At 44.2% G+C, this 19,235-nt stretch overlaps 1 protein-coding gene across 4 annotated transcripts in view; it reads left to right on the top strand.

Moving 5' to 3' along the window:
- Nucleotides 1–19,235, top strand: part of ACE2 (angiotensin converting enzyme 2) — an 83,891-nt gene that overhangs the window by 27,378 nt on the left and 37,278 nt on the right. For 2 of the 4 annotated variants that reach the window (XM_084620838.1, XM_084620837.1), the window contains exon 6: nt 17,807–18,086. In XM_084620838.1, coding sequence (XP_084476964.1) covers nt 17,807–18,086 — 280 coding nt within the window. Of the gene's footprint in view, nt 1–12,156; nt 12,394–14,623; nt 15,216–17,806; nt 18,087–19,235 lie in introns of those variants that run through there. The other 2 variants (XM_084620840.1, XM_084620839.1) reach the window with 2 other exon arrangements.

Here is a 19,235-nt window from a genome sequence, read left to right as displayed (position 1 = left end):
GTCCCTCAAGTTCTCACTGCCTCAGCCTGAAACCAGAGCTAGAAAGAATTGGGATATTAGATTGAAACTTCTCCTCATGGAGAAATCGCTACATCCAGGATTGGACCTGGGCCCGGATTCTTCCCCAGAGAGGCCTTAATGCTCTGCCAGATTGTCTGCCGACCCCCACTCTCCATGCCCTCTGAAGAGAAAGTCATCCGTGATCATGCAGATGACAAGAGACAGGCTTCCTTCTCCTCACACTCTGAGGTTCAACCCTCCAGAACACCATTCCTGGCTATGTCGGTGGCTTCAACCTCATCCAACAAAAGACATAGCTCCAGGGCACATGCAGGTAGCTCTGGTACTGGCTTAAAGAAATGGTCTAAAGACATTGTCTGGGCACCTTCAGCCCTCGGCGCTGTTTCCCAGCTCCGGGGAGCGAAGCAGCCCGCTTGCAGGAGCTATGGCACCAACACTGTTTCTGGCACTGACAAAGCTGTTGGCACCAAGTAAGTCCTCAGCACCATCAAAATAGTTGGCACTGGCCAAGTCACCAGCACCGACCGAATCATCAATACCAAAATCGTCAGCACCAGGCAAGTCATCGGTACTGGCCAAGTCACTGGCACCAGCCAAATCTCTGGTGCCATCTTCTGAAACTTCAGGGACATACACTCTCTCTCCATCACTATGTGTTACAACGGCTCTGATAATGCTCCTTCCCCTTCCACAAGACTTCAGATACCCTAAAGACCTCTGGTATCTGACACTCCCGAGTCTCGGCTTCTTCGCCCCATTTCTACCCTCCTCTCTGGACTTACGACATTCCTCCCTCTCTCTGTCAAGGACAACACCTTCCTTCCCCAGTGAGGAGGAGGAAGAGGAGAAGGAGGACTCCATTGTTCCCTTGACTACTGGACAAATTGCACCAGCTTATCTTCACTATATGCAGACTACCTCTGGCCCCCGTCCTGGCAGGGTCACTGTGGATGCAACCACATGTGCCATTCCCACCAAACTGACCATATTGGGACCCTTCGGCCAGGTACAGGGCACAATTTGGGAACCGTCCCAGAAAGCAAAGCCAGAGACCTACACTTCTCCTTCTCCATCAATCTCTCATCCTTAGGAAGTGAAACCACGACCGATACCAGCTCAGGAGGAAGAGTAGGAAAAGGAGGTTCCCCCAACTTTACATTTTTCCTCCTCCTCATCTGATGAGGCAATTATGTTCCATCCCCTACATCTGCCAATGACTTCAGGCACTTTCAAGATCTATTCCATAGGATTGCAAACTCCCTACAGATCCCTTTGGAGGAAGTCAAAGACCAACAGCATAAACTGTTGATATCCTCCACGCATCCTCTTTCTCAAAGATCACACTACCAATCAATGAGGCTTGTCTCAAATCTGCAAAAGTTCTGTGGCAGACCCTGGCTTCCATCCTTCCAACCTGCAAACACACCGACAGAAAATATGTTCCGGCAAAGAATGCTGAATTTTTATTTTCACACCCCACCCCAAATTTGTTGATGGTCAATGCGGTGTAGGAAAGGAGCCGTCGGTACCAATCTTGATCTAGCCAGCCAGCCAGAGATTGGAAATGTCTGGACCTATTTGGATGCAAGACATACTCTTCAGCCACAGTCCAGTTTAGGATTTCAAATTATGAAGTTCTCATGGCCAAGTATAATTATCTGAACTACTCCAAATTGGAGGAACTTTGCTATGATCTACCAAAGACCAAAAAGGAGCAATTCCAGTCCTTGATATTGGAGGGATACCTCCTAGCCTGTACAGCCTATAAGCCTCGTTAAGACTCTGCAGACACAGCTGCTCGATCCATCGCAACTGCTATGGTCATGAGGCATGCATCATGGCTCCACCTCTTGGGCTTTCCTAAGGAGGTACAAACCACAATAGAGGACTTACAATTAAAAGGCTAGAACTATTCTCTGAGTGTACAGATGACTCTTTGCACTCCCCTAAAGACACCCGAGCTACATTTCATTCTCTCAGGATATGCACACCAGCACCAAAGAGACGCTTGGGGAAGTACCAACTCCCACCGCAATCCCAAACTCAACAATATATCTCTCAGTGCTACTACAACACCCAACACCACTGACAAAGGCCTCCGTCTAAATGTAGACAGCCCACTTCTCAAGGGGCTCTCTCTCATGTACTGGCACCAAAGCAACAATTTTGAAGGTGTGGTCAAGGCCCCAAGAAGCCTTCCCTTGTTCCAGTCATCCCCACCATCTCTGATGTTCCAATAGTTTGGTGACTAACTAGCTCAATTTTTCCCATCTTGGAGTCTCAGCACCTCAGATAAATGGATTCTAGAGATAGTCAAGGAAGGATACTCCTTCCCCTTCCAATTCCCCCCCCCCCGCTTTCCCTCTTCAGGGACCCCTCTCATAAGTCCTTTCTACGGGAAGAAATAAATCACCTTCTGCAACTGGGAGCCATAGAACAGGTCCCTCCCCAACACATGAGAAAGGATTTCTACTCCCACTCTTTTCTGATTTAGAAGAAGCCTGGTGGCTGGCATCATATCCTAGACCGTCACAATCTAAACAGATTCATCAAGCTGCAATGTTTCAAGATGGTTACCCTCTCTACTATTATCCCAGCATGGAACAATGGGGCTGGTTCTCTGCCCTCAACCTCCAAGATGCATCCTTTCATATTTCTATACATCCTGCCCATAGACGATTCCTCTGGTTTGTCGTGAGCACTGACCACTGTCAGTACAAAGTACTGCCCTTCAGACTATCCACAGCACCTCGGGTGTTCTCCAAGGTCCTCGTGGTAGTTTCAACCTACTAAGGAAAAAAGGAATTATCATTTTTCCATACTTTGATGACTGTCTCCTGGAGACCCCATCTGAAATCTATGCTCTACAAGCCACCCACTTAAAAACAGATCTGTTCATGAAGCTAGGTCTCCTCGTAAACCTAGAAAAGTCCACCCTAACACCAGTACAACAGCTGGAATTCATTGATGTGCAGTTATATGTCATATAATCAGAGCCTTCCTACCATCTCTCAGATTCTCAGCGATAACAGATCTAGTATCTGCTGCCTGGATCTGCCCCCAGATCTCTGCACGAATGTGCTTCCGGCTTCTAGGTCACATGGCAGCAGCTACGTTTGAGGTCAGGCATGCAAGACTGCACATGCTGTGTCTTCAAGCATGCCTCCATACTGTATACTTCCCCCACAAGCACAGCATTCACAAACTTTTATCTGTGCTGAGGCGAGTCAAAGATTAACTGCTGTGGTGGACACAGCCCAGCAACATCTGTGTTGGAGTTCCTTTCGTACAACCATCACCAACTATGATCCTAGTCACCAATGCCTCCCTAATCAATTGGGGGGTGCATCTACACAAACGCTCAGTGCAGGGTAGATGGTTGTCCACTGAAGTCATCTTACACATCAATGTCCTAGAGCTACGAGTGGTCTGCAGTGCCTGCCGATATTTCCTACCTCTTCTCAAACATCATAATGTAAAGAATGATGATGGACAATCTCACCTGCATGTATTACATCAACAGGCAGGGTAGAGTGAGGTCCCACTCTTTATGCTCAGAGGCGATCAAACTGTGGAACTGGTATATCCACAAGAACATCTCCATTTCAGTCATGTACCTCCTGGGACACCAGAACACCACCAAGGACACACTGAGCAGGACATTCTCACACGATCACGAGTGGGAGCTGGATATGTGAGCACTTGAACCCATATTCAGCTGATCGGGCCTTCCCACCATAGATCCACCCACCATTGATTTTGCCACTCAGCACAACACCCACTTCCCTTAATTCTGATCCAGAATGGGACTGGGGCATGGATTGCTGGGAGATGTATTCCTCATAACCTGGGACGCACCACTCCTTAAAGGCTTCCCTCCTTTTTCCTTCCTATTCTGAGTACTTTGCAAAATAGAGAGGACCGAACTCATGTCTTACTAATAGCTCCAACATGGCCACTACAGGTCTGGTATACTTACCTTCTATGCATGATGGTATGCCGACGAATCTCTCTCCACCTAACACCATGGCTCCTCTCACAGGACACATTTTCGATCCCAATCCACAGATGCTCTACTCAGAGCCTGGCTCCTCTGTGGTTCCAGGGTCCAGAAATAATCTGCTCAGATACTGTCAAACAGATACAATTGAATAGTAGGCGTGACACAATCAGATACACTTACATTCACAAAAGGACTAGATTTCACTGCTGGTGTGCCTCACATTAGGTAGATGCAGCACACGCTCCGTTGCCATTTATTCTTGACTACGTTCTACACCTTAAACAGTCAGGATTGGCCAATAGTTCTATTAGAGTACAACTGGCAGCAATCACTACCTTTCACGCCTCCTTTGACAGCCACTCCTTCGCACTTCTGCTCACAAAGTGCTTCTTGAGGGGTATTCAATATCTCTATCCCCATATATGATAGCAGACCCCGGCCTGGGACCCCAGGCCAGTCCTACATTCTCTGACTAAGCCCCCATTTGAACCAGTGGCAACCTGTTCTTACATACACCTATAAATGAAAATGGCCTTTTTTGTCTCCATCACCTCTGCTAGACAGGTAGACGAAATCATGGCCCTCATGGCATATCCACCATACACAGTGTTTTATAAAGATAAAGTTACACTGTGCCCACACCCAAGATGCTTACCTGAGGTCCCAACATCTTTTTATCGCAATCAACTGAACTTCCCGAAGCCTCAGAGTAATAAAAAGGAGGCAACTTTTCACACCCTAGACATAAGGTGTGCATTAGCCTCTACTTGGACAGGACTAAACCCTTCCAGAAATCTCCACAATTATTCTCCTTTACCACCAAAAGTTCCAGAGGCACTGCCATATCTAAACAACGCCTCTCTAAGTGGATCTCACAGTGTATGGGTTTATCTTATGATGTTGACGATAGACAACCTCCTATCTCAGTCAGTACACATTCCACATATTCGTTATCTATCTCGATTGTCTTTCTTAATAATGTCCCCATTGATGACATTGATAAGGCTGTTACATGGGCTCCGACAGACACTTTCATCCAGCGCTATGCTATTACGCACGACATCTCAACAGACACTCTCCTAGGGCAGGCTGTCCTCTCCTTGGCAATACGTGTCGCTCTAAAGCCCCAGCTTTCCAACTAGGGACACCGCTTTATAGTCACCTGCGGTGGAGCACCCACAGGGACATCACTCGAAGAAGAAGAGGGTGACTCATCTTGTGCAGTAACTGAGGTTCTTCAAGATGTGTCCCCCCATGGGTGCAAATTAATTCCAATTCTCCAACGAGAGACTGCTGAATTGGAATTAATTTGCAAACTGGATACAATTAACTTAGGCTTGAATAGAGACTGGGAGTGGATGGGTCATTACACAAAGTAAACTATTTCCCCATGTTTATTCCCCCCCCCCCCACTGTTCCTCAGACGTTCTTGTCAATTGCTTGAAATGGCCCACCTTGATTATCACTACAAAAGGTTTTTTCCCGCCCCCCCGCTCTCCTGCTGGTAATAGTTCACCTTAAGTGATCACTCTGGTTATAGTGTGTATGGTAACACCCATTGTCTCATGTTCTCTATGTATATAAATCTTCCCATTGTATTTTCCACTGAATGCATCCGATGAAGTGAGCTGTAGCTCACGAAAGCTTGTGCTCAAATAAATTTGTTAGTCTCTAAGGTGCCACAAGTACTCCTTTTCTTTTTGTCACTTTTCACTGGCACTAGTCTTGAGTTGGATATGAATATGTCTTTGCAAATGGACTCTGCATGCAGAAATGCAGTGTGTTTTTGGTTTGAACAGGAATTCATATGTGGTGTTTTTATTTACTGTGAAAAAGTGAAAGGCCAAGGGTCTGATCCTGCAAGGTGCTGGCAGCCTTTGTAGCTTATGGAAGAGAAGGTTCAACGGTGACTTAATTACAGCTTGTAAGTATTAAACAGGGAGACAAGATCTAGTGCTAGAAGCCCTTTTAATCTAGCAATCAAGGGCATGGGATCCAAAGTCTGGAAATGAAAGTCAGAAAATATCCCCAAGGCATCTCATTTTCCAGCTCAAACTTTGCTAAGGCACAAAAGACAATTAAATGCCCAACTGTCATTGAAAATCCATGGGAACTAGGCACTTAACTGCTCTTTGAGCCTTTGGAAATCTTCCCCCCAAATTTTTAACAGTGAAAATAGAACAATTTCCAAGGGATGTGGTAAATTCTGCTTCACTTGGACTCTTTAAATCATGACTGGATTTCTGTCTAAAAGATATGCTCTACTTTGACCACCAGTTATTGGGCTTGATACAGGCATCACTGTGAAATTCCATAGCTTGTGTTATGCAGGAGATCTGACTGGATGGTCATAATGGTCCATGCTGTTGGCCTGTTCATATCTGTGAATCTCCCATTGACATGAATGGAAGCTGAGGGCACCTAAAGGTTCAAGCCCTGAATTCTGCCCTTGGACAGTTTTAATGGGAGCCATTCACACATAATCCATGGTAGAAATTAATATTAAGGACACTATCCTGCTCCCATTGAAATCCATAGTAAAAGTCCAATTGACTTCAATGGAATAGAATTGGGCCCTAAGCAGAGAAGAATTATATATATTGTAAAAAGAGGATATGAGTATGCTGAGGTGAGGAATTATATCTACATGACTGCATAAACATCTGCTTTCTTACTTCTACGTCCTGTCCTGTCCTCGCAATTCCTTTGAAAAATACAGTAATACACTTGAGGATAGAATTTGGCCAGTGTCACTACAATTATTATTTCTTATTTCAAGAGAACATTTAAACCATTATTTAAGCATTAGTGTTTCACAGCATATTTTCAAACTCTTTACCTACAACAGGAGCAGGTGTAAAGTGAAAAGAGCTGGCAAAAACTCCAAGGTCCAGACTGGCTATACTGATCCTGGCCCCCAGGAGACCAACCCCACCTTCATTGACTGTGTTTTCCTTTTTGGTTTCTCCCACTCATCCTTGAATCTCAGGTATGGGGTGAGAAGGGACCAGGGTATAGAACAGTGGAAACAACACATGTAACAAGGACAATGGGGGATTGAGAGACATGAGAAGAGGGAAGGGAGGAAGGAGGCAATTAATAAAAATAAAATCATAGAGCTAACAAGACATATGCCTAGGATGCTCTCAGTTTTGCTTGCATCTCTGACCGCTTCCCACATCTGTTGTGTGTCCCATCAATTTAGACTGTAAGCTCTTCAGGGCAGGATATGTGCTGTGAGATTCCTAGCACAAGTTTGGGCAATGGATTAATAAAATTAAAAAATGGAAATGAATAATAATCTCCCTGTGTCTCAGATTTTCCATTTGTAACATGGGGATAATTATACTCCCCTGCATCACAAGGATATTGCAAGGTTTAGTCCATCAGTGTTAGAACATCACTTTGAGATCTTTGGATGGAAGATGCAGTAGAAGTACAGAATATTATTCATGGCCCCCATCCTGAGGTCCTTAACTCAGGCACTGACTTATTTAAGGAACTCAGGATTAAGCCCAGTATTATTTTGTTGCCTATGTAGGTGGCTGGCTACCTTCGTAGGTGCCATACTCTATATTGCTAGGAGTGAACTGCAATGTGATCTGTGCTGAATGGCTGGTACTGTGACATCTCTTCAGAAATTGCGGAAAGATTTCTACAGTGTGGACCTTTGGGGGAATGGCTTAATAGCACAACGGCAAATGGGAAGTGCAGATGAAAAGAGGCAGTTCTGCAGTGTGGGTGAAATTCACTTAAAGTGCAAAGAGGCCTTGGCAAGGCTTTCTACACCACACACGACTTTAATGGGGATTTGTCTGAGCCTTCAGCCATGGCCAGCACTTTGAAAGTGGTTCTCTTCTGAATATTTTATGTGAGGTAGCCTGTTATTGGTAGTAAATGGTTAATCACTAACCTCCTCCTGAATTGGATCTTCAGCAGTGAGATTAAGTAACAGTGGCTTGGCATGATTTTCCTTAGTAGTTACGTAAGGTGAAGACAGAGAGTACATTTTGTTGCCCGTAGGAGCTGTGAGTGAACAGCCTGTGGGATATAAAGCAAATGGGCTTGTATCATTCGTAACAACCATTAAAAGTTATTCTTGGTTTAAGATTCCTGGTTGAAATAGTAATCAGAAACTGGGTTCCACAAAAACATATTTACTGTGGAAGAAACTAGTCTGTGTTCTAGCGTTCTCATATTGCAAACTCTAGAAAACAAAGAGTTCGACTTGGTGAATTCTGCCCTTTAAACACCACTAGTGGCACAATGCTGATTTACGCCAGCCGAGGAGCTAGCCCAACTATCTTATATAACCTTTGTTTGTTTGCAGCTGTTGTTTTTCCTCCCAGCAACCTGTCATAGAATGTTGAGCTTTATATAGGTAATTCAGTGAAAGGCAATATGCCTTCAATCACTTCCTTAAAGACAAGTGAGACAATTATGCTGATGCATCACATCAGTGCAGTGCCATGAGGTACAAACGGAGTAACACTGATGTGACTGGGAGGAGAATTTTGCTTTTCTAAGAGCTTGATCTGAGGCTATAGATCATTACCTAAATTCCAGATAAATGAAATAAAACAGTTAAAGCAATTATAAAATTCAGAGAGATTCTAGATAAAGCAAAGGTTGATCAAAGTTTATCAGTAACTTCATTACCAAAGTTGGTCACAATTTCATCTATCAGGGAGAGTTTTGATTCCTGTGGGTTAGCACTAATGCAAATTATGCATAATTATGCATAAACAAACTGAGTTTATGGTTTATTCTGTCACTCATTACTTCAGAGTGTTTAGAGAAGAGTTTTGAGAACTTGGAGATATCTGCCCTGGAATTAGAGAACAAGCTAATGTTTACTGATTAAATCTGTAGAGAACTGTGAGTGCAGCACCAGACACATTCTTTACTTTTAAATGAAACACAAATGTAACAATTTATAGGAAAAAGTGTAAACTTAGGGACCAGATGTTGGAAATGCTTATTCAGGTAATTTTGCTATTGAATTGGGTGGGAGTTTGTAGTAATCCCTTACCACAATTTATAGTGCCTCTCTACTGGTCTGACCTATCCTGCGGCCTGGTACGTATGGGTGAGTGAAGGGGTTTGCACTTGCTCTGCTGGAACAAGGTGCAAAGCTACTCAGAGGGAAAGGTGTTTATGCAAATGAGCTTCTTATCCCCCACAATCAGACCTCTATGGATCCTGGGCCTTCTCTCTTCCCCAGTTTCGGTTAAAAGGGTTATAACTCCAGTCCTTCATCTCTGCACATCTACTGCGGGGAAAAGATATGTTCAAGAATGGGCTCCCCACCATGAGAACAAAATAATCATAGTGCAGGTGCTGAGGAATCTCTTTAACATTATGTCCCCCTCCACTTGATCACTTTGGAGGTCTGGCCCAGTGGGCCCTGGACTCTGCTCCCAGATGACAGCTCTGGTTCAATGGCTCCTTTCAATCTCTCTGTGTGGCTGTCTTTCCTCTGGGAAAGAATTTTCCCTCTGTATTGAGTCAGTAAGATAGTGCGTGCATTTTAGTGCATATGGGCAGGTCAGAGTTTGTACCTATATCCCTAGGCAAGGGAACCGGTTGGGGAGTTGCATAAGCCTTGTAGAGCTATCTGTGAGGGCAAAATTTTTTCCCTTGGAATATGTACAGACCTCAGGGTTTCAGAACCTGGCTGGGTGGCACAGTTCCAATACTCTGCTTTCCATGGATGCACCAGGGTTGGGGATTAGCACCATACCTAACAAGGAACTAAGGTCCTGCTGGTCTTCAGCAATGTCACTAGCAGTACTGAAGTTGCAAAAGAGAGAGAGCAATTTTTGTTGGAGCTGCTCATCACATCACTAGGGGAAAGAAACTTCCTTGTTACGTGTTGGACTTCATGATGAAACACTTTAGTCCTGAAAGAAAAGGAGTACTTGTGGCACCTTAGAGACTAACCAATTTATTTGAGCATGAGCTTTCGTGAGCTACAGCTCACTTCATCAGATGCATGCCGTGGATGCATCCGATGAAGTGAGCTGTAGCTCACGAAAGCTCATGCTCAAATAAATTGGTTAGTCTCTAAGGTGCCACAAGTACTCCTTTTCTTTTTGCGAATACAGACTAACACGGCTGTTACTCTGAAACTTTAGTCCTGGATATTCCTTATTCATCGTCATCGTTTGCTCTATAATTTGAGGGAAAACAATTTTGCAGTTTAGGTCTTCTCTCTCACATATTGTTATCTGCAAAGGAAGAGGGAGAGATCTGCATTTGGGGCTCTAGGAAACTGTTCGTGGGAAAGGATCAGTTTCAACAAATTTCATGTTTTGAAATTTTTTTGGAAAAAATGTTTTGAAATTGTTGAAATTGGACATTGTGACATTTTCAAAATGAAAAATTCTGGATTTTTTTTTCTTCAGAACTACTTTTCATTTAGAAATGTAAGTTAATTATAATAAACAACATAGTATAAAAAGGTCAAAATCAAACAAAATTAGCCAAAACATTTTTCAGTTTGTTGATTCACAACAATTTTTCAAGATATTCAACTTTTTGTCCCAATTCAGAACAGGATAATATTTTGAAATCTTGAATTTTTTCTTGGGATGGGAAAACTATTTGGCAGCCACCCTAGTGTCATGTTCATATCTTGAGTGGTAAAAATTCCAACCCATCGTATCAAAAAGAATATACACTTAGAAGCTTGGGACAGGAGCACTATAAAGAATAAAAACAACAAAAACCTAGGATTTTTTGGTCAGTTCTTCACTGCAATAACCTGTTGCTTATGAAGTAATCTGTTTTAAATGTGTCAAGTTTACTTAGGTCATGTATCAACTGGCTGTCCCCAGCCCATTAGCTGGGAGCAGTCGTTGCTCACCTTTCTATGAACTGCTCTTATTTGTTTCTAGTATTTTTGATTTCTTTAAAACAGACAGGTAATAAGGGATTTGTGCAGTTTAATTATGTTCCAACTTTCAAAACTAACAAACCATTATGCTAATGAACTAATAACTAATTACTAATGAACATCATTAGCTAATTAATGACAAAGCAGTTACACTTGTTATTTTAAATGATTGAACTTGGTAGTTTTCAAACAACGTGGAACAGGTACAGTGACTGAGTGATTATTAGTGTCACATGTGCCTATGCATGGTGCAGATATGTTCACTTGTATAAGTACATTAAATGCCTTCACACCCTGTGGATGCACATATAAAAATGACGATAATAATATACTTAGGTTTCATAACTGAATATTCTGTAGCCATATAAATATGCATTTTAGACTCTGGTAGGATGGCAAGTGAAAATTCCCCCTTTTCAATGAGGGCAAAACCTTCCATTAAAGTCAAGGGCAAACTTCCTGTTGACTTCAGTGGGAACTGGATTTGTCTCAAGAGTGCATAAGAGGAAAGTTCAGTTTTTCTGCTCTCTCTCTCCTCTCCCTCACAATTGGCTTTTCCTCTTACCTGTTTTATGTGCCATGTTAGGTGGGTTTTGTTACCTGGTGCATGACTCTTCGGGGCTGACACTGAAGGTTTACTGGCTCATTTTATTTACTCTGATTTAATAATAATTAAAAAGAAAAAAAATCCTTTGGAAAATCAAGATGAAAAATGTTTACCTCTTGCTATTATTTTATGAATTTGTACTAGTCCTGTCTGTCCGTTTGGTTTCTGATTCCCACATAGTACAGTATGTAGCTCTTATCAGCTATGGACCAACAGGAATTTTGAACTTTGAATTAACATTCTCTGTGATATTGTATCTAAGTGATATTGCAAACTATGATGTGTGGACACATGCCCATTAGAAACTTCTGAGACCTCTCCCTCATTATTCCATGTTCCCTACCCTAGCCTGTGGTAGCAGCAGATCAGTTCAGTATCTAATAATGTGTATGCCTGTGTTTCATGCACTAAGCAGAAAGACAGAATGAAGAGTGATTGCAGAGATATCAGAGCAGATAGCTGGACTGATGCCCTGGTTTGGCGTGCGGCCTGACAGCTACAGTGTAAGCTGTCAGGCTTACATTGTAGCTGACTGAAATCAGAATCTCTGTCATGCCCAATAGGTAGCTGACTGAAATCAGAATCTCATATTTTGTTTATATTTAGGTGCTGTTTGATACATACAAAGTAAAAATCTCTGCCTGATGGCCAGCATGAGTCAAGTTACATGGTACAGCTCAGCCAGCGCTGTAAGCATCAAGCCGGACACTTCACTAAGAATGGCAACAGCAGCCACTCAGCTGATCACAGCGAGGAGCTACTGAAGGGGCTGTGAGACAAGTCAGACTCTGCGAGAACAAAATAGGGTTTGCAAGGGAGGAGCCAGGAGCTGCCACTGATGCTGTAGCAGCCCAGGCAGGGAAGGTGAGGGGGAACTGGCAGACCTGGAGGAGCAAGAGACATCTGCTATTATATAAGGCTTCATCTGCACATTACACAACAATTATGACGTGTTCACTATGTTCCCCCCTTACCCAGGGCCAGCAAAATCAACCCTGATTTCTCCATATAACAATGTGTGTTATGTAGAGAACTTCTTACCCAATTGCTTCTCCTCTTCCTCCCAAATTGCTTGGATGCTGTCTCCTTGCCATCTCCAGAGCTTGGGACCCTCTGAAGAGGCTGTGGGATCTCAGCATGGTCTCAGGTATCACATGTTCCATGTCCTTATCTCTGCTGGAGCCTCCAAGTTAGTATTCTCCCTATCCCCTTGCTGTTCTTCACTTGAGCAGGCGAAGCTGTGTTTTTACTCTTGAACAGCATCCCAAACTAAGTTGAAGAGCAATCACCAAGAAATCTGTCCAATTCGCTATAGAATGGGCAGGTTTCCTCCCTGCCCTGGATATGCTGTTATTGTGTCAGGCCATATTATAGAGTCATAGAGTTCAAGGCCAGAAAGGACCTCCCGATCATCTAGTCTGACCTCCTATGTATCGCAAACTATCAACCCCACCCAGCACCCACACACTAAATCCAACAATGGAACTTAGACTGAAGTGTTACAGCCCACAGTAGACTAGACTATTATGTACCACAGGCAGGGAAATGATTACATGATACACCCAGATAATGCTGGCAAGTCACCCGCACCCACATGCTGCAGAGGAAGGCAATAAACCCTACAATCTAACCTGAAGGAAAATTCCTTCCTGACCCCACCAATGGTGATCAGTTAGACCATGGGTGAGCAAACTACGGCCCTGTCAAGGTTCCTCCCCCACTCTGAACTTTAGGGTACAGATGTGGGGACCTGCATGAAAACCTCCTAAGCTTTCTTTTACCAGCTTAGGTTAAAACTTCCCTAAGGTACAAATTAATTTTATCCTTTGTCCTTGGAATAACCACTGCCACCACCAAACTCTAACTGGGTTTACTGGGAAACGTAGTTTGGACATGTCTTTCCCCCCAAAATCCTCCCAACCCTTGCACCCCACTTCCTGGGAAAGGTTTGGTAAAAATCCTCACCAATTTGCATAGGTGACCACAGACCCAAACCCTTGGATCTGAGAACAATGAAAAAGCATTCAGTTTTCTTAGAAGAAGACTTTTAATAGAAATTGAAGTAAATAGAAGTAAAGGAATCACCCCTGTAAAATCAGGATGGTAGATACCTTACAGGGTAATTAGATTCAAAACATAGAGAATCCCTCTAGGCAAAACCTTAAGTTACAAAAAAGACACACAGACAGAGAGAGTCATTCTATTCAGCACAATTCTTTTCTCAGCCATTTAAAGAAATCATAGTCTAACACATACCTAGCTAGATTACTTACTAAAAGTTCTAAGACTCCATTCCTGATTTATCCCCGGCAAAAGCAGCATATAGACAGACGCTTTGTTTCTCTCCCTCCTCCCAGCTTTTGAAAGTATCTTGTCTCCTCATTGGTCATTTTGGTCAGGTGCCAGCGAGGTTACCTTTAGCTTCTTAACCCTTTACAGGTGAGAGGATTTTTCCTCTGGCCAGGAGGGATTTTAAAGGGGTTTACCCTTCCCTTTATATTTATGACAGGCCCGCAGGCTGGATCTGGCCCGTGATCTGTTTTAAGCCGGCCTATGAGCCGCACCATGCAGCTCAGCCCCGCTCCAGTGTTTCAGCCAGGGCGGGGGCAGCACCAGCAGCTCAACCCCGCTCCGATGCTCTGGCTGGGGAGCGCTGGGTCAGGGCCACACCATGCAGCTCAGGCCTGCTCCGGTTGGGGCCGCACCACGCGGCTCCTGGAAGCTGCGGCATGGCCCTGCTCCGGCTCCTATGCACTCCAATGGAAGCTGCAGGGGTGGTGCCTGCGGATGGGGCAGCGTGCAGAGCCGCCTGGCCATGCCTCCGCGTAGGAGCCAGAGAAGGGATGTGCCACTGCTTTCGGGAACTGCTTGAGGTAAGTGCCGCTCAGATCCTGCACCCCCTGAGCCTCTCCCCATGCCCCAACCCCCTTCCCCAGCCCTGATCCCCCTCCTGCTCTCCAAACCCCTTGATCCCAGCCTGGAGCACCCTCCTGCACCCTAAACCTCTCATCCCCAGCCCCACCCCAGAGCCCTCACCCCCAGCCAGAACCTGCACCCCTTTCCGCACCCCTGCCCCAGCCCTGATCCCCCTCCCGCCCTCCGAACCCCTCGGTCCCATCTCAGAGCACCCTCCTACACCCCAAACTCCTCATCCCCAGTCCCACCCCAGAGCCCGCACCCGGTCCCACACTCCAACCCCAATTTTGTGAGCATTCATGGCCCGCCATGCAATTTCTATTCTCCGGTGTGGCCCTCGGGCCAAAATGTTTGCCCACCCCTGAGTTAGGCCCTGAGCATGTCAGCAAGAACCAGGCAGCCAAGCACCTGAGAGAGAGAATGCTCGGTGCCACCTCAAAGCCCTGGCCAACCCTGCTGAGTGTCCCATCTCCAGCCATGGCCATCCCTCAATTTTCAGAGTAAGAGAGAAAAAAAGTTCCCAGAATACACTGAAAGGCGGAATCCCTTCCTGACTCCTGCCCTTAACATTTTCCTGCATTACTTGCTGAACTGAGTGATGCCTTGGTCAGCAAGGGATTTGGAACCAGCTGACAGATTGAGTGTTCTGAATTACAGATTTCAGCTATGACTGGATCTCCTTGTTGTCCCAGATGGTCACCAATTCCCCCACAACTGCCTCTGGACAGCTGGCAGCACAGCCATAGGAATCCTTCTCCTGAGAATTGTTGGTAAATAACAATGCTGCGGAAGAAGCTGGTGCTGAGATCTGGGACAGGCATCTTGGGTGGTCACAATGTGGTGGTTGTCAGGCCAAATTTCTCTAATGTAGGGAAAGCTCAAGTTTAAACCTCTACTAATTCATATCACAATAAAGGTTTACCCTCTGTGAAAATACTGTAGAATGTGCAAAGTGGAATTCCTGTCTACATTGCAAATAATAGTCTACATTATGAAATATTTTCACTTACTGGTGCACTTTTTCATATCCTATAAATAAGTCAGAAAGTTTAAAGGATTTCATAATGAAGTCATTTTGTGATATAATTCAGAACTCTACCTGATAGATTGAGAACAAGGTACAAAATGTATATGTAATGTTCTGCATGTGGCACATTACATAGATCCTCAGCTAAAAGAGACTTGAGCTGCCTCTTGGTAAATTACCTTGGAAAACCCAAGATATTATCACTTAGAATGTCCCAGGTTTATCCTTCTTAATTCCGTTACAAATGGCCTTTCTCTAGGCACTGACCTAATACAAATAATAAACAATAAAATAACAATGAACTCTTATTCTTTTTCTTCTTTGTTTCTGGTAGTGCTCACACTGTGCTAAGCCCTTCCCAAATAGAAAAGAAGGCATTGCAATGCTTAAGAGACTTAGGAGCCTAAGTATCATTTTCAAAAGTGACTCAGTCACTTAAAAGCGTAAGTCCCATTGACTAAGGGCCAGATTTTCAAATATATTTAGGTGCCTAAAGATGCAGATAGGTACTTAGTGGGATTTTCAAAAGCACATGAGCAAGTTAGGTGCTTAACTCCCATTAATTTCAGTAGGAGTTAGGCACCTAAATACCTGGCTCCTCCCTTGCAAACCCTGAGGATCTGGGCCTACAGGTCTGTCTACACAGCAAAGAAAAGCCCATGGCTGGCCTGTGCCAGCAGACTCAGGCTTGAGGGGCTCTGGCTGCAGGGAAGTTTCACTGCTGTGTAGATGTCTAGGCTTGGGCTGTAGCCTGAGCTCTGGAACCTTCCCACCCAGCAGAGTCCTTGAACCCCATCTTCAGCCCAAGCCCGGAAGTCTACACAGCAATGAAACAGTCCCACGGTCTGGGCCCCGAGAGCCTGCATCAGCTGGCATGGGCCAGCTGCGGGGTGGGGTTCTTTGCTGTGTAGACATACCCTAAGAGGCCAAGCAGCAACATTACACTATCATAGAATCATAGAATATCAGGGTTGGAAGGGACCCCTGAAGGTCATCTAGTCCAACCCCCTGCTCGAAGCAGGACCAATTCCCAGTTAAATCATCCCAGCCAGGGCTTTGTCAAGCCTGACCTTAAAAACCTCTAAGGAAGGAGATTCCACCACCTCCCTAGGTAACGCATTCCAGTGTTTCACCACCCTCTTAGTGAAAAAGTTTTTCCTAATATCCAATCTAAACCTCCCCCACTGCAACTTGAGACCATTACTCCTCGTTCTGTCATCTGCTACCATTGAGAACAGTCTAGAGCCATCCTCTTTGGAACCCCCTTTCAGGTAGTTGAAAGCAGCTATCAAATCCCCCCTCATTCTTCTCTTCTGCAGGCTAAGCAATCCCATCTCCCTCAGCCTCTCCTCATAACTCATGTGTTCTAGATCCCTAATCATATTTGTTGCCCTTCGCTGGACTCTCTCCAATTTATCCACATCCTTCTTGTAGTGTGGGGCCCAAAACTGGACACAGTACTCCAGATGAGGCCTCACCAATGTCGAATAGAGGGGAACGATCACGTCCCTCGATCTGCTGGAAATGCTCCTACTTATACATCCCAAAATGCCATTGGCCTTCTTGGCAACAAGGGAACACTGCTGACTCATATCCAGCTTCTCGTCCACTGTCACCCCTAGGTCCTTTTCCGCAGAACTGCTGCCTAGCCATTCAGTCCCTAGTCTGTAGCGGTGCATTGGATTCTTCCATCCTAAGTGCAGGACCCTGCACTTATCCTTATTGAACCTCATCAGATTTCTTTTGGCCCAATCCTCCAATTTGTCTAGGTCCTTCTGTATCTTATCCCTCCCCTCCAGCATATCTACCACTCCTCCCAGTTTAGTATCATCCGCAAATTTGCTGAGAGTGCAATCCACACCATCCTCCAGATCATTTATGAAGATATTGAACAAAACTGGCCCCAGGACCGACCCTTGGGGCACTCCACTTGATACCGGCTGCCAACTAGACATGGAGCCATTGATCACTAGTCCTACACTGACTTTGTTTCTTCCTAAGAGATAAGGTCAGGTTGTGTCTCACTGAATTTGCAAACTCTTTTTGTAGATTATCATCAATCTATTAAAGGATTTGCAGATCTTGGACTTCCTCTGACACTGTGAGACTATAGATAATAATCAGCGGTATCATGGACAGCATACTGGGGAAATATTAACTAAAAGTAAAAGCCTTTTATAAGAAGACCATAAAATGCTACTAGTAATTATGTTTCTCCAAAGTTAACCATTAACTTCTGTTTATTTGCCTTTTTAAAGCTATTTTCATTTTTGTCCTTCACTGGATAAAAACAATAAAAGATCCAGCAAATTGGATTCTCCCTTTTTCCCCTAGCACACACCTATGTGCAAAGGCTGTTGAGACAGAAGCTGATGAGGAAGCTTATTTGAGGGAACCTAACTCAATCAGTGGATCTTGGCTCAAAGGAAGTATGTTGGTCCATCTTTGGCTTCTTTGCAGTCTCGCTGCTGTTGCTACATCACAGGATACAACACAAGAGGCCAGCAACTTTTTGTCTCAATTCAATGTACGAGCAGAAGACCTGTCTTATGCAAGTTCACTTGCCTCCTGGGACTACAACACCAACATCACAGATGAGAACGCTGAAAAGATGGTGGGTACATAATGCGGACTCGGAATGCTTGCTTTTATATTAGAAATATTATAACTACATTATATTTTATTGTATTGCTGTAGATAGATATATAGGAATTGCTAATGAATAAGGAACTAGGGATGGGTTCAATTTTGGATTTTAGTTTAGTAGTTACTGAAAATTTTCTGATGGTCATTTGGCGGGTTATGTGAGTTAGATTTAGGTCACTAACTCATTTCACGGTGAATGATTGTCTGCCTCAGAACACTGTCGCTATTCTGATAGATTAGCATCCTTAGCAATCACCAGTGGAATAGGTAGAATTGTACTGTGAGGAAAATGTAATGAATACATAGATTTCCAGATTCCCAAGGCCTGATGTCCTGACTAATAGAAGCTAGTATATAGCCACAGGAAGGACAGTGACAGTTGTGCTTGCCCATCTCACAATAAGATTCACTGTCTCCCAGTCTCTAACTATCCAGCCTCTGCTCAGCCTCTAGCTATGCAGTACGATCACCTGCCCCTCTAGACAGATATCATATGCTGTGACAGCATTCAACCGTAATCTGACTGGTCACTGAGGATTCAGTGCTGCAGCCATATTCGAAAGCATCTACTATTCTTGGAATCTTGAAAATCAATGGAAAATATTGTGGTGAATTTTGTAGCTACACTTTAAAGCAAACTAGTTTCTAAATAAACATTATGGCATGTGATGACACAGTGTAATCTCAATAGACCTAATTTTGAATAAAGGTATAACCCAGAATCACCACACCCAGTGAAGTCTTACTACTTAATGAAAACATGGTTTAAGTGTAACATTTCTTAATTAAAATATAGTCCCTGATTGCAGGATGAAATCCTCCTGGCTAATCGTGGATCTGTGACATTCTGAAACACATAAAATTGAAGCTCCATTTAGCAGCTTTAAGCAATAGGATAAGATGGTGGCTCAGTGTGATACCAGTAATGAACACAAGTATGATGGTGCTCAGGGATGGTGCCTCTAGTTGTCCCTCGTGCATGCACTATTGTGATGCCACCAGTGACAGTGGTATGGCCCCATCTGCTAAAGGGACAGAGTTAACGAAAGGTGCCCTCAGTGGCTTACTCAAACCCACTTTTTTTATAGAATGGGGTCACCCATCCATAATCACACAA

Source organism: Lepidochelys olivacea (assembly GCF_965140295.1).
Source record: "Lepidochelys olivacea isolate rLepOli2 genome assembly, chromosome: 1".
NCBI lineage: Eukaryota > Metazoa > Chordata > Testudines > Cheloniidae > Lepidochelys > Lepidochelys olivacea.
Note: the sequence above shows the minus strand (reverse complement) of the source record. Positions and strands in the feature narration are given on the sequence as shown.